The sequence below is a fragment of the Procambarus clarkii genome, chromosome 73 (genome assembly GCF_040958095.1).
Source record: "Procambarus clarkii isolate CNS0578487 chromosome 73, FALCON_Pclarkii_2.0, whole genome shotgun sequence".
NCBI lineage: Eukaryota > Metazoa > Arthropoda > Malacostraca > Decapoda > Cambaridae > Procambarus > Procambarus clarkii.
In genome coordinates, this window is record NC_091222.1 from 24,566,284 (window position 1) to 24,581,927 (window position 15,644).

At 44.6% G+C, this 15,644-nt stretch overlaps 1 protein-coding gene across 2 annotated transcripts in view; it reads left to right on the top strand.

Annotated features, from left to right (window-relative positions):
- Cbs (Cystathionine beta-synthase) overlaps positions 1 to 15,644 on the top strand; it is a 207,102-nt gene that overhangs the window by 179,678 nt on the left and 11,780 nt on the right. For both annotated transcript variants that reach the window (XM_045768324.2, XM_069312699.1), the window contains exons 10-11: positions 505 to 639; positions 5,331 to 5,524. In XM_045768324.2, coding sequence (XP_045624280.1) covers positions 505 to 639; positions 5,331 to 5,524 — 329 coding nt within the window. The remainder of the gene's footprint in view (positions 1 to 504; positions 640 to 5,330; positions 5,525 to 15,644) is intronic.

A 15,644-nucleotide genomic window follows, 5' to 3' on the forward strand; every position in this document is an offset into this window, starting at 1 on the left:
CATTCTCAAGTCGATCAAGTCAATACAATCAACTTGAGAATGGTCCAGGACGGACCGAAACGTCGTCGTCCCTTCAACTTCTAGTGTGTGGTCTGGTCAAAATTGACAGATTATGTCAATAATCTGCTACTGTTGTTGTCCTGTTTACTGGAGTATCTGGTGTTAATGTTGGGAATGTCTAAATCTTGGGTCTTTCTCTTGTTTCCTATAATTGCCTTACCCCTTGTGCTGGTGGTTGATACAGTTCTCCTCTCCCCCTTACTCATTTTCATTATTTATTTTGATTGACTTCCAGCAGCCATTTTTCTGTCCACTCCTGAAGCCTGTCAAGGTGTACTCTCCTAGTTATATTCCCCTAGGTGTGGAGGTATCTCGGTGCAGCTAGTTAAAACTAGACACCGAGGTACCCCCCAAGACAGAAGTGTTTCATTGCCTTTAATACTAATTTTGTCACAGGTACAATATATTTATTAAAGTTCTTTTTATCTTCTCTTGTGACAACAGGTGGTCTTCCCTGAAGGTATCATCACTGCCCTTATCAGCACCTTTAACAGTGCTACCATCCATCTCGTGTCAGGATGCCATTGCCATCATGCAACGTGAGGGATATGACCAGTTGCCTGTTGTTGACCAAGAAGGGTAAGAAATCCTGTTAACTATTTGTTTAGCATTCTCAGAAATACCACTACGGGCTCACCATAGCCCGTGCTACTTGGGACTTTTTGTTCCAGGTAGCGAATCTTAAACATCATCATCATCAACTCAGAAACATTAGATCAGCTATTTTATATTTTGCCTTAAAAGTGTGGAGTTCCCACTAAGTAATAGTAACGGGAATCAATCATATTGATAGGGAAGAATTCCCGAGACCTGGAACTTCAAGGACAAGAGGTCATAGATTTGAACCAAGTAAGCCTATTCAATTCTTTCCTTTTGTTATACTGTGTAGTCAGTGGAAGACTTGAATAGCCTTGCTGTGCCACCCTCTGTAATGTTTTATTCCCACCGAGGCAATATTGTGTTCTTTCCATCTATATTATTCAAAATAGTGACCCAAACAAATTTCATAGTAACTAAACTAGTGCTGTACCTCTGCCATCCACCAAACTAGTAGGCCTTTGGACTTGTGTAGGCCTCCTGAACACAAGGCCCAGAATCTGGTATACTCGTATTATTGAAACAAGAGCGGTTATTACAGTGAGGGGAGCATTAGTATCCAAGATCAACATAAAACAGTAGAACTTCCCAGAAGGTACATGCGAAGTAAAACAAACTAAAACAGTGAAGGAAGCTAAACACTGCAGCAACCATGACAAAACATTAGGCGGGAAGTCAGAAGGAATTGGTATCTAACCCAAATTGGTGCAAAACAGTCGATCGTAGTAAGTCCCTATTAATATTTGGTTGCAAAGAAAAGGAGATAACATTTAGGTCAGAAAGATCCGTAGAAGAGAAAGTAGTAGATAAAATTGTTGGGCTAGTGGAAGGTCTTACAACCAAAGAGAATGTCTGTAACTACAGGAGAATTGGCAGGTATGAAAAAAGGAAAGATTGACCCTTTAGGCTCACCCTGAGCAGTGCTAAACAGATGGAAGAAGTACTAAGGAATGTTAGGAAATTACAAAGTGATGAGGAAGGGAAATTCTGGTCATTGAGATGAGATCTTTCAAAAGACAGAGAAGCTAAAACTAAACCTCAAGGCAAAACGTGTAAATGATAGCAGGAACGAAGAAGAAATCAATTTATACTAAGTGATAGGGGTAGGCAAGCCAGTAAAATGGTACAAAAAGGCAAACCAACAAAATCACTAGAGAAAGAGGTAGTGAAGGATAAGGAGAGAGGGAACATGTTCCTGAAATTTATAGTAATTTCAAAGTGTTATATGACAAGAGTGCTGGGAAGACGGGACACCACGAGCGTAGCTCTCATCCTGTAATTACACTTGGGTATTTACCTCACGAGCACACACCCTACACCCTGTGTAACCATCTAGTTGTGCCTGCGGGGGTTGAGCTCTGGCTCTTTGGGCCTGCCTCTCAACTGTCAATCGACTGATTTTTTTTCAACTCCTTACCAGTCTCTTCTACCATCACCCTAGAAGTAGCAGGAGCTGCTGCTAGACTGTTGGTCAAAGAGGCTGCTTAATCAGTGTGTGATAAATGCTGAGCATTATTAGAGGTAAACATGTCTTTCCTGCTTAAGGCAGTAATTAACACAGTAATTAACTCAAACAAATATTGAATAAATCCACAAAGGGATTAAATCTACTTATGTCTAGGTTGATCCCAGACGATGATCAATATCACGCTATTGTGATTTGTGTGTATTGAAGTAAGGGCGAAGAGGTAGAATAGCGTGTTGACAGAGCCAGAGTGCAGTGGGGAATTGTATAAAACCCTGGTTTGTGTCTCGGAGAGGCTGCGGGATCCGTGTGAGAGCAGTAGCAATCCTAGTTGCAATTCTTTTGACCATGTCTTGACTCGGTCGACTGAGGTAGCGTCTGGGATCATCCCGGACGTAAGTTCAAACCTTCATCACGGCCCTCGTGGATTTATTCATTTGATATACAGGCATACCTCAGAATACGATTTTAATCCGTTCCTGGAGACGCCTCGCCTTCCGAAAACTCGCATTCCGAAGTTAATTTCCCCATAAGAAATAAAGGGAAATGAATTAATCCGTTCCTGACTACCCCAAAAACCCCACATCAAACTAAATTTTTATACCTAATTCATCTAAATAAACCTACAAAAGTATGTTCCAGTTATTACTTACCTTACTGTCGAGTGCTGTAGGCGTATGGAAGATGGTGAGGAGGGGGGAGGAGGAGAGGAGTTACTGTTTGGAAGGGGAGTCCCCTTCCATAATCACATCAGGCAGTGAGGACCTTTCTGGTGTGCTCTCCCTGGGACGTTTAACCTGAGTGCCACTAGGTCCTGGTTGAGGCTCACTGCTCGATTTCCTCACCACAAATTTGTCCATGGAAGCTTGCTTTTCCCTTCTTCGCAAGCTCTCTCTGTAGTAAGGCATCACAGTGTCATTGAAAAGATTAAGACAACGGCCTACTACAGTTTTGTCTGGGTGAGTGTGTTCAATAGTTGTTTGAATCTCTTCCCACATCTGACACGCCTTCTTCATTACTGCAGAAGGGACATTCGCTGGTGCTGTTGCCACCACCTCCTCCTCCACTGCAGAATCATTCGCTGCTGTGTTGGCTTCCTGTTCCTGTTGAAGGGCTAGGAGTTCTTCGGTGGTCAGTTCTTCGTTGTGTTCTTCCACCAACTCCTCCACATCATCACCATCCAATTCCAAGCCCATTTTCTGGCCTAGACTAACAATTTCCTCAACAATAGGCGCATCATTTATAGGCTCAAACCCCTCAAAGTCTAGTTCTCTCACACCTTCAGGCCACAATTTTCTCCAGCCAGAGATCAGGGTTCTTTGAGTCACTTCTTGCCAGGCTTTGTCAACGAGTTTTAAAGCACTAAAAATGTTAAAATGCTCTCTCCAGAACTCTTTGAGGGTGAGGTTTGTGGCTTCAGTCACTTCAAAACATTTCCGGAAAAGTGCCCTTTCATACAGTTTCTTAAAATTCGCTATGATTTTCTGGTCCATAGGCTGAATTAGAGGAGTGGTGTTAGGAGGAAGGAATTTAACTGTGAGGAATTTATTGCATTGAGGCATCAAATCATCTTCCAAGCCTGGAGGATGAGCAGGAGCATTGTCAAGGAGAAGCACGGCTCTGAGTGGCAATTGTTTCTCCTGCAGATATTTTTCTATGGCAGGGCACAGCACTTCATTCACCCACTCCAAAAAAATAAGCCTAGTCACCCATGCTTTTTTATTAGACTTCCACATCACAGACAAACGGGTTTTCTGCACATTATACTGTTTGAAAACCCTTGGATTTTCAGAATGATACACTAGCAAGGGTTTAATTTTTAAATCGCCACTCGCATTTGAACACAGCACAAGCGTAAACCTATCTTTCATAGGCTTGTGTCCAGGCAAGGATTTTTCCTCCTTGGTAATGTATGTCCTCTTAGGCATTCTTTTCCAAAACAGTCCTGTTTCGTCACAATTAAACACTTGTTGCGGTAGGTATCCCTCAGCCTCTGCAAACTCTTTAAATTCGTCAATAAATCGTCCAGCGGCTGGTTTGTCTGAGCTGGCTGCCTCCCCATGCCTTGTAACACTATGGATACCACTTCTCTTTCTAAATTTTTCAAACCAGCCCCTGCTTGCCTTAAACTCTTTCTTTTCTGCATCACTCGTTGCAGGGGTCTTCTTTAGAAGGTCTTCGTGCAACACCCTGGCTTTCTCAGAAATAATGGCCTCCGAAACACTATCACCCCTCAACTCCTTGTCGTGTATCCAAATTAATAACAACTTTTCCACTTCTTCAAGTATTTGTGGTCTTTGTGTCGTTAATGTTCTTACTCCTTTTGCCACATTAGCACTCATAATCTTATCTTTCTTCTTAAGTATAGTGCATATTGTTGATGTCGCTTTGTTGTACTGCCTACAAAGATCAACAACACGTGTACCGTTCTCATGCTTTCGAATGATCTCTTGTTTCTGCTCTATTGTCATCCTCACATGAGCTTTCTGGCCTTTATCCTTACCACTGGCTTTCTTGGGACTCATGGTGAGATATATAATAACAAATTGTATAGACAAATCACCAAAAATCCAACAAAACACTGAAAATTCACGACAAGAATTGATGTGGGGGTAGTCACTGCGCGCGAGACAATGGTGAACTGAGGGGCAGCGGGGCAGAGGGGCGACGATCGCCGAACGACCACGCGCTAGGTCGGCTGTACGCGTATCAACAAACTCGCGTTCAAACTCGACTCCCGAAGTAACCATCGCCTTCCGAGACAAATTTTTGGAGTAAATCCACCTCGCCTTCCGAAAATCTCGCATACAGGGACAATCGCATTCCGAGGTACCACTGTATCACGCAATTGATTTCTGTGTGTATGCAAACAGATCCCGCCAAACACACATCGAAACTACGATGTTGGTACAATGTTCAAACAAGTTTTAACACTTCCTAACCAGTTATAACAACCAATATAGCAAGTTATAACAACGTTCTAATACGTCATAAACACGTTAAGCCAAGATGTAACAACTTTATTACAAGTTGTAACAAGCGGAAAATAGACAGTTACGGTTTGTTTCCAGGGATATTACCTTGAGCATATATTTGTTGCCTTTAGAATTTAAATTTATGTATAATGAGACGATTCCAAATGTTTTCAAAATTCAATCATCATTTCATTAGCAACATTGTTAAACCATTCCTGTATTTTGTATTTCAGGATGATTCAGGGAGTTGTGACCCTAGGTTCCCTCATGGCCAAAATGGTGTCGTCAAAGATTGAAGGGTCGAGCCCTGTGGAACATTCTCTGTATTCACAGTTCCGTAAGATAAAGTTGGATACGACGTTGGCCAAGTTATCTCGTATCCTAGATCGTGACCACTTCGCTCTTGTTGTTCACACCCAGCGTCTCTGTAAGTACATATTTCATTAATACAGCACTTGAGTCTGCACTCACTCACTTGCTTGTCGTTGAAAACATCTGCAGATGTGTGTTATTTCCCATAAACCCTGATGTCAAACTAGTGATAAGAATTTGTTTTCATATATATATTTTAGTGGATTTGCAGGCGATGAGTCACAATAACGTGGCTGAAGTATGTTGACCAGACCACACACTAGAAGTTGAAGGGACGACGACGTTTCGGTCCGTCCTGGACCATTCTCAAGTCGATTGTGACAATCGACTTAAGAATGGTCCAGGACGGACCGAAACGTCGTCGTCCCTTCAACTTCTAGTGTGTGGTCTGGTCAACATACTTTTAGTGGATTTGTTGTGTTGTTTTTCTGGGAGGGCTCCATAGTGGCTTCCCTGTTGTTAGCTGCCTGATTGACTCCACGTAATTCAACTCATTACTTTCGAGTTGTTAAAATCTACTGGGGACCAGAGGAGAATATCTGGACCCCTCACAGTGGTACAGAGTGGGGACTCTTGATCATCTTAAGAAATAAGCCATCAGAAAGTTAAGAGCAAAACAAAGCAGACAAAAGTGAGGCAAATCTAAACAACTCTTGAAAATGGTCTGCACAGTAATTAGGTTAGTCACCCATTAGTAACGTCTACCCCCTGATGTCGCAGGTGGCAGCACCAAGTGATAGATCAGCTGGTCCAATCAGTCATTTGCCTGGTATGCTACTATTCACTACTGCTACTAAAATCGCCTTGGTCCTTAGTCTTGTTTTTTTCTCTAAGTGTTAACCATCCTTTAAACTGTCCCCTGCATGTCTTAACGAGCCTCACTTATTATGTGACCTGAAGAAAATGTTCTCTTGAGCTATATAGGCATAGGGTTACCTTTCCTGGGCACTCACTGGTGTTGTCCCTGCCCTGTCTGAGTTACCTTCCCATGTGGGTTCGTGTGTGTGTGTCTCCGAGAGTGCCAGCCTCCTGTGAAGGATGCTTTACCTTGGGTAGTGCACAGATCTATGACTCCTCCGAGGCTCTCAGTTGAGGGCAGTTTGAGTCATCTTTGGGATGTGAAGGAGTTTGCATTGTTTTAGTGTGTTCGATGTCTGTTCTTCTTAGTGAGCAGCTCTTACACCTGTTGTCCTTGCTTGGTTTTCACCTTCAGAGCCAGGTAAACATCCAGTCTTTACTGTGGTTTGGGAGTGACTGACCTGCCAATTCCGCATTAGCTGGGTACGAATTTAAGGGATGCACGCTGGTTTTGTTACATGCTAGCTATTCTTACTGCCTCCATCATTCCACCTGTTGGATGAGTGATACCTTCTACCCTGAGGTCTGCAATGTGTGTCACAGGACCGGAGGCGAGTTCAATTTTTCGGGTGTTCCCGATTGGTGCCTTGTTCGTGCCACTTGAAGCTTGTCCATTTATTCTAATCCTACTCTGGGATGAGAAAGTGGGGCGGTGCCATAGGAGATTACCTTTGCTCTCTGGACCTAGGCCATGGAGGATCACAGAGGCAATCTTTGGCTTGCAGCATTTGAGTGGTTCTCGGATCAACTCCATGGTGGCTTGGAGTTCTGGGTTTCTGTGCCAGGAATTGTGGCCTGGTTGCCTGCAGTTGTGACTTGAAAAGTAATGCCCAAGTTGGTCACTCTTCTCCTTCAGGTGGTGGTAGTGATCTTCTTGGCTTAATTAGCATGCCAGTATGGTGTTGGTTCATGCTGGGGGTTGTGCTTGTTCTCGTCATATTGTCCGCTAGGGGCCCTGACAGCTGAGTGGACAGCGCTTTGAATTCGTTGTCCTGAGGTTCCGGGTTCGATCCCCGGCAGAGGCAGAAACAAATGGGCAGTTTTTCTCACCCTGATGCCCTTGTTCACCTAGCAGTAAATAGGTACCTGGTAGTTAGACACCTGCTGCGGGCTGCAGGGACGCTAACCCCCGAAATCATCTCAAGATAAGAAGATAGGGCTGGTTATGGGTAGTTGACTGTGACCAGAGGACCATGTGTGTCGCTTTCCAACTTCAGAATTGCTGTTATATACATGGATGGGGAAATATTATAAAAAAAAATACAGAAGATTGGCGGGCCCAAAATTGGAATATACATTGGTTGTATGCTACCCTTATTTTAACCATGTCGGTAAGCTGGAAAAAAGTTTAGACATGCTACAAAATGGCTTCCTTATAAACATGAGCTGCAAGAAGAGGCTAGAGGCTTCCAAAGCTAGAAGATGGAAGGAGGAACTATAATCACTACGTACAAAACAGTAACAGGAATTGATAAAATTGACAAAGGTATTCTTAAAACTGGCAACTTAAGAAAACCAAAGGTCATATATTCAAGTTAAGGAAGCCATGGTGCCAGAAAAATAGTTGAAAGTTCTCCTTTGGAAACAGTGTGGGAGATGGTTGGAACAAGTTAAGTGAGAAGTTGGTGCATATCTTGAGGTCATCTTGAGATGATTTCGGGGCTTTAGTGTCCCCGCGGCCCAGTCCTCGACCAGGCCTCCACCCCCAGGAAGCAGCCCGTGACAGCTGACTAACACCCAGGTACCTCTTTTACTGCTAGGTAACAGGGGCATAGGGTGAAAGAAACTCTGCCCATTGTTTCTCGCCGGCGCCTGGGATCGAACCCGGGACCACAGGATCACAAGTCCAGTGTGCTGTCCGCTCGGCCGACCGGCATGCTAAGAGCATCAGTAGTTTGAAAGCATCATGACAGTAATGGTGTGATTGGATCACCACAAACATAGCTCTCATTTTGTAACTACAATTTAGGTAATTACCATGCTCCAGCTCCATTCTGAATGCTTCCAAGTGGTTCATTGCTTGAATCACAGGGGGATATATCTGGTAAATTCTCCTTTGGAGGTGGACTTCTAACGTTAGTTTAAGTATATGTTCTTGGGTGACAAGACTCGTTAGAGTTTGGTGGTTTTATATGTTTATTTAATATAATCTTGGTTACATCTGTCGGTTGTTGTAGATATAATGTCGTGATAGCCGAGACAAGGCTTGGAGCAGAGCTTGAGTGAGGCCGGTGATAGAGAGCTTGGATGCATGGTAATTAGCTCGGGCGCGGGGCGAGAGATGCCCGGAGCTCAGGTGCAGGGCAAGAGACACGCGGAGCTCGGGCGCAGGGCGAGAGACGCGTGGAGCTTGAATATGGCCAGAATCTGGTTGTCTGCTCTGTAGCAAGGCTGAAGTGTCTTGTGAGAGTAGGAACTAGAGTCGTCGTGTTTCATTGTTGCTGGTGGATGTTAATGTTGCCGAAGATTCTGGGTGCATCGGTTTTGAACCACTATTTGAGTTGGACTGATGATGAACTGATTGATGAAGAATAAGCCACCCAAAAGGTGGCACGGGCATGAATAGCCCGTAAGTGGTGGCCCTTTTGAGCCATTACCAGTATCAATAGATGATACTGGAGATCTGTGGAGGTGCGACTGCACCCTGCGTGACAGGAGATGTCTCCCGTGTGGATGAACTGTGATTTGATGACTTATATTACAGGCTTCTCCTGATTTTGCCAAATTGACCAACATTTAGCAGGTTACCTCTCGGCATCCTCGGTGATGCCTGTACACTTGGGAAGAGATTAATTGTAATTAGCACATATGGGATTAGTGTAGAACTTCTTGGAATGTGGAATTTTCAGGCATAGGTAATGTGGAATTAAGTCGCATCTAATTACCTGCAATGAAACTTCAGAGAAGTTGGAGCAAGTATATTACTACTTTATATATTTGCTACAGACTACGAGAAGCTGAGCTTCTGGATGCTTGGAGTTTGGTTCTATCTGTAGTTCACATGCAGAGTATATCAAACTTTCTCATTGAAAGTCTGTTGCATTCCATATGCATGGAGTAAACCTTTGATGATGCGTCTTTCCACTGGCTATGTAATTCTTTTGTCTTCCCAGCCGACCGAGGAGCCGGTCGGCCGAGCAGACAGCACGCTGGACTTGTGATCCTATGGTCCCGGGTTCGATCCCGGGTGCCGGCGAGAAACAATGGGCAGAGTGTCTTTCACCCTATGCCCCTGTTACCTAGCAGTAAAATAGGTACCTGGGTGTTGGTCAGCTGTCACGAGCTGCTTCCTGGGGGTGGAGGCCTGGTCGAGGACCGGGTCGCGGGGACGCTTCGAAATCGTCTCAAGATGACCTCAAGATACCAGAAGTGGCCTTTTTCATGTTGGTGGGGAACAGGTAGCTTCTATCCTATGTGGCCCCTTCCGTGTTTGCGAGGCTATCACAGTGGATGCCTCTGACTGGGCTGATGAAGATAGGTGTTCACTTGTCTTTCCTCTGGTTCAGCTGTTACACCAGGTCTTGTCCAAAATGGAGAACCCTCACAGGCAGAGTGATCCATCTGGGTCCTTCGTTTCCAGCTCTTCTGACCAGGTGTCCATACCCAGACATTTTTCCATGGCTCTGCCTCTTCCACCTGATCAGTTATTCTTCAATCATCACATCCAAAGTTTTTGACACGTGTCTGTCATCATTTGTATGAGTAGTGTCCGAGTTGTTGGTCTCTTACGAGTCTTTTTTTCTGTTTTGTTTTTTTGTTTTCTTTGCCGCGGTGGCAGTATGAAGTTTCTTGGTGCTCTTTAAGTAGTTTTTCTGTGGTCTCTCATTTCTGCTGGTTTTGTTCTTTAAGATGTCTCGTGTATGTTTTCATCTCCAGCTTGCTCATTCTTCTCCAGAGTCGTCTTGGTCTCTGGATATCGTACAGTGTATCGGTTTTTCTTGCATCTCTATTGTGTTCTTGATTGCCCCTTTGGTCGAAGATACCTTTATCAAGGCTCTGTTTTTGTTGGCCCTCGCTTTCAGTTGTTTGGTTGGGAAACTTCATTCTCTCCTCTGGAATCTGGGGTTATGTTCAATTGGCTCTAGAGGCAGTTTCTTCATTTTTGTGGACAGAAAGTGTTTCTTCAACCTTATTTTTTTCTGGTTAAGAATGAGTCGGTTGTCTTCTGGCATAGTCCTTTCATTATTGATTCATGGTTCATTCCTCTGGGGTGCATCATTTATTGTCAGGTTGCTGTGGTTCGTCGCTACCTGTGCACCATCTGGACTGCTTCATGGGTTGTTGCTGTGGTTCGTCGCTACCTGTGCACCATCTGGACTGCTTCATGGGTTGTTGCTGTGGTTCGTCGCTACCTGTGCACCATCTGGACTGCTTCATGGGTTGTTGCTGTGGTTCGTCGCTACCTGTCCACCATCTGGACTGCTTCATGGGTTGTTGCTGTGGTTCGTCGCTACCTGTGCACCATCTGGACTGCTTCATGGGTTGTTGCTGTGGTTCGTCGCTACCTGTGCACCATCTGGACTGCTTCATGGGTTGTTGCTGTGGTTCGTCGCTACCTGTCCACCACCTGGACTGCTTCATGGGTTGTTGCTGTGGTTCGTCGCTACCTGTGCACCATCTGGACTGCTTCATGGGTTGTTGCTGTGGTTCGTCGCTACCTGTCCACCACCTGGACTGCTTCATGGGTTGTTGCTGTGGTTCGTCGCTACCTGTCCACCATCTGGACTGCTTCATGGGTTGTTGCTGTGGTTCGTCGCTACCTGTGCACCATCTGGACTGCTTCATGGGTTGTTGCTGTGGTTCGTCGCTACCTGTCCACCACCTGGACTGCTTCATGGGTTGTTGCTGTGGTTCATCGCTACCTGTCCACCATCTGGACTGCTTCATGGGTTGTTGCTGTGGTTCGTCGCTACCTGTCCACCACCTGGACTGCTTCATGGGTTGTTGCTGTGGTTCGTCGCTACCTGTCCACCACCTGGACTGCTTCATGGGTTGTTGCTGTGGTTCGTCGCTACCTGTCCACCACCTGGACTGCTTCATGGGTTGTTGCTGTGGTTCGTCGCTACCTGTCCACCATCTGGACTGCTTCATGGGTTGTTGCTGTGGTTCGTCGCTACCTGTCCACCATCTGGACTGCTTCATGGGTTGTTGCTGTGGTTCGTCGCTACCTGTCCACCATCTGGACTGCTTCATGGGTTATTGCTGTGGTTCGTCGCTACCTGTCCACCACCTGGACTGCTTCATGGGTTGTTGCTGTGGTTCGTCGCTACCTGTCCACCATCTGGACTGCTTCATGGGTTGTTGCTGTGGTTCGTCGCTACCTGTCCACCATCTGGACTGCTTCATGGGTTGTTGCTGTGGTTCGTCGCTACCTGTCCACCATCTGGACTGCTTCATGGGTTGTTGCTGTGGTTCGTCGCTACCTGTGCACCACCTGGACTGCTTCATGGGTTGTTGCTGTGGTTCGTCGCTACCTGTCCACCATCTGGACTGCTTCATGGGTTGTTGCTGTGGTTCGTCGCTACCTGTGCACCACCTGGACTGCTTCATGGGTTGTTGCTGTGGTTCGTCGCTACCTGTCCACCATCTGGACTGCTTCATGGGTTGTTGCTGTGGTTCGTCGCTACCTGTGCACCATCTGGACTGCTTCATGGGTTGTTGCTGTGGTTCGTCGCTACCTGTCCACCATCTGGACTGCTTCATGGGTTGTTGCTGTGGTTCGTCGCTACCTGTCCACCATCTGGACTGCTTCATGGGTTGTTGCTGTGGTTCGTCGCTACCTGTCCACCATCTGGACTGCTTCATGGGTTGTGCTATTTGTTGATCCTGTCTCCTTGCTTTTCTGTTTCAGTTCTGTTATCTCAGGTTGATAGCATTGTCATTAAGTCTAGCCTGTAGTCTACTTTTGGGCCCCAAGATGTTCATAAGTTTGCTGCTCAGACAGTGGTGTTTTCTATGTCTTGGGCTGATATGTCCAGCCCCGGGAGTTTTGAAGGTCTAAAAGAGTCCTTGCAATTCACCTTAGCAGTGTTCCTGGTTCCTGTTAGGCTCGTGTTGCTTCGGGTTGGGTTTCCCATCTTGGTCGCCTCTTCGAGGGTTACCTTGAGGTGCTTCCGGGGCTCAGTGTCCCTGCCATCGACCAGGCCTCCTGGTGGCTGGACTGGTCAACTAGGCTGTTGGACGCGGCTGCTCGCAGCCTGACGTATGAGTCACAGCCTGGTTGATCAGGTATCCTTTGGAGGTGCTTATCCAGTTCTCTCTTGAACATTGTGAGGGGTCGGCCAGTTATGCCCCTTATGTGTAGTGGAAGCATGTTGAACAGTCTTGGGCCTCTGATGTTCATAGTTCTTCCTGAGTACCTGTTGTACCTCTGCTTTTCAACGGGGGTATTCTGCACATCCTGCCATGTCTTCTGGTCTCATGTGATGTTATGTCTGTGTGCAGGTTTGGGACCAGCCCCTCAATTATTTTCCACGTATAGATTATTATGTATCTCTCCCGCCTGCGCTCAAGGGAATACAGATTTAGGCTCTTTAGTCGGTTCCAATAGTTTAGATGGGTGCGAGCATTACTCTCCTCCATGGTAAGTATCTCTATTTTATGTGATTATTTAGCTACGGGGAGCCACTGTTTGTCTCCTTCAGAAAACCAGCTTTGAATGTAATGGAATGCCTCATTCTGGTTGGGCAGCAGTGACTGTGTGGATTTCCTCCTTCCTACCAGGTGCATTGGTTTGTCATCCTAGAATTTAAACAAAGGAATGTCAACATGGGATATGGCAGCTCTGTGGTCGTCACCTCTTGGTAGTCTCCTGCAACGAAAGAGGGTTGGAACAGACTACTGTTGGATCATTGGTGAAGTAGTTTTTGGAAGTTTTTTTAGTGAGCCCGTCGACTGAGCGGACAGCACGCTGGACTTGTGATCCTGTGGTCCTGGGTTTGATCCCAGGCGCTGGCGAGAAACAATGGGCAGAGTTTCTTTCACCCTATGCCCCTGTTACCTAGCAGTAAAATAGGTACCTGGGTGTTAGTCAGCTGTCACGGGCTGCTTCCTGGAGGTGGAGGCCTGGTCGAGGACCGGGCCGCGGGGACACTAAAGCCCCGAAATCATCTCAAGATAACCTCAAGATAAGATAGTGGGGGGTAATGGCAAAGAATCCCCTGGTCCCTGTCTCTCTGTGAAGAAGGGAAAGGAATCCAGGTTGTGGCTCTAGTCAGCAGTAGGCTATTAAGGACTCCTGGGACTGATATTATAATGACTTGTGTGTGGGGCTAGCTACAGGGAGCCACTGAGGCCCAACCCATGTAAAACTGAGGAAGAAAAACACATTTTATTACCATTTTCTTTTATTTATTTTTAAAGTACTGTACACCATAAAAAAATTCTTATCTAAATTCTATATACTGTAGTGTGGTTTTACATCCTCTTTAGTTTTTAATAGAAGGCGTTGCTTTAAAATGCAACGGCTTCTATGCTTTCTGTATTGTGCATTCTGATAATCTTGAGCATTTCTGCAGAAGACAAGCTCATGCCCAGGAATTTCAATTTCACTTTGAGAAAATTAATCTGGTCTGATAAAAGGCATCTCATCTTAGCTTTCTTAATTAGTTGTAATGCCATCACTAGATAGGTGTGCGCTCGTTTGGCTCATCAGGGTTGAAGATTTGAGTTAATTTTGAACAGCAATTGAACAGCTGCTGATAGTAATTCTTTGGATTCATTTTGAAATTCTTTGTTGGCAGTCTTTGGTTGATTTTAGTAAATGTTTCGTGAATTACCATCAGTCAGATACCTAGAAAGAAAAAAATTTGCTAAGCTGTTTTTTTTTCTGTAAATTCTGTATTTATGCAGAGACGTTTTAGTTGTTTTAATAATCAATGTTTCTATTATTACATAATTGTGTTTAGCCCAAGAATTATATAATATTTTTTTCTCCTTTCCTACTCCACCTGGGACAGGCAGGGGGCACCCTGGTAAGGTTTCTTCTCTGCAAGTCTTGTAATATCTTGCTTCTTTTAACTTTTTATTCGTCTTTTATTGTCTCAAAATGCATTAAAAGACGCTGGTCTCAAGATTTTCATACTTGTTTATTTTTTATATTTTTTTGTTGATAGTTTTGAAATATAAAATGCTGAATGTGTCAAGAATTTCGGACTTATGGTTTTTAACCCTTAAATTGCTCAAAACATCATATGATGTGTGACATTGAATGGGGTATAATTTGAAAAATATTCAAATTATGTAAACATTACTTAAAAATGTTAAACAAATCTCACTTATTGGCTTCAGCTTCATGAAACTTTCATCAAAATATTTTCAGAAATTGATTTTAGACATATTTAAAAAATGTTTTGATGATAAAGAGAACAGCTCCTATTAACTGGAACTGATGGATAATGCAATAATAGAGATGTAATAACCTGTCTGATGCACAAAGAAGAAGAATAGTAAAGGAACAAATCCACAAGGGCCGTGACGAGGATTCGAACCTGCGTCCGGGAGCATCCCAGACGCTGCCTTAATCGACTGAGCTACGACAAGTGTGAAGAAGAATAGTAGTAAGAACGTGTCCACGAAGTGGATATGCAGCTGGTGCCTTTATAGCATTGCTGAGTCGTACATAATGACACAAATAATAATGAGTAATTATGTTATTATGATCTGTTTTGTTATCATATAAATACTTTTTTTTTTTTTTTTTTTGAGATATATACAAGAGTTGTTACATTCTTGTAGAGCCACTAGTACGCGTAGCGTTTCGGGCAGGTCCCTGGAATACAATCCCCTGCCGCGAAGAATCGTTTTTTCATCCAAGTACACATTTTACTGTTGCGTTAAACAGAGGCTACAGTTAAGGAATTGCGCCCAGTAAATCCTCCCCGGCCAGGATACGAACCCATGACATAGCGCTCGCGGAACGCCAGGCGAGTGTCTTACCACTACACCACGGAGACTGTTAATAACATTGCCCAATGTTATCAGTTACTTTCAACAATGTTACCTAGCAGTAAAATAAGTACCTGGGTGTTAGTCAGCTGTCATGGGCTGCTTCCTGGGGGTGGAGGCCTGGTCGAGGACCGGGCCGCGGGGACACTAAAAAGCCCCGAAATCATCTCAAGATAACCAAGATATGTCCAAAAAAAAATATTTTTTTGGGTAGAAATATTTTTTTAGGTTTTTAGTTTTTTTTCCATCCTTTGTTTATTATTTGAATTTGTTTTAACGTTTACATCCTGGAGAACGCATACGCGTCCCTAACTATGTGAAGCCAGAATTAAATTGGTCGACAAATAAATCGGTCACAACTCTCAGAACTT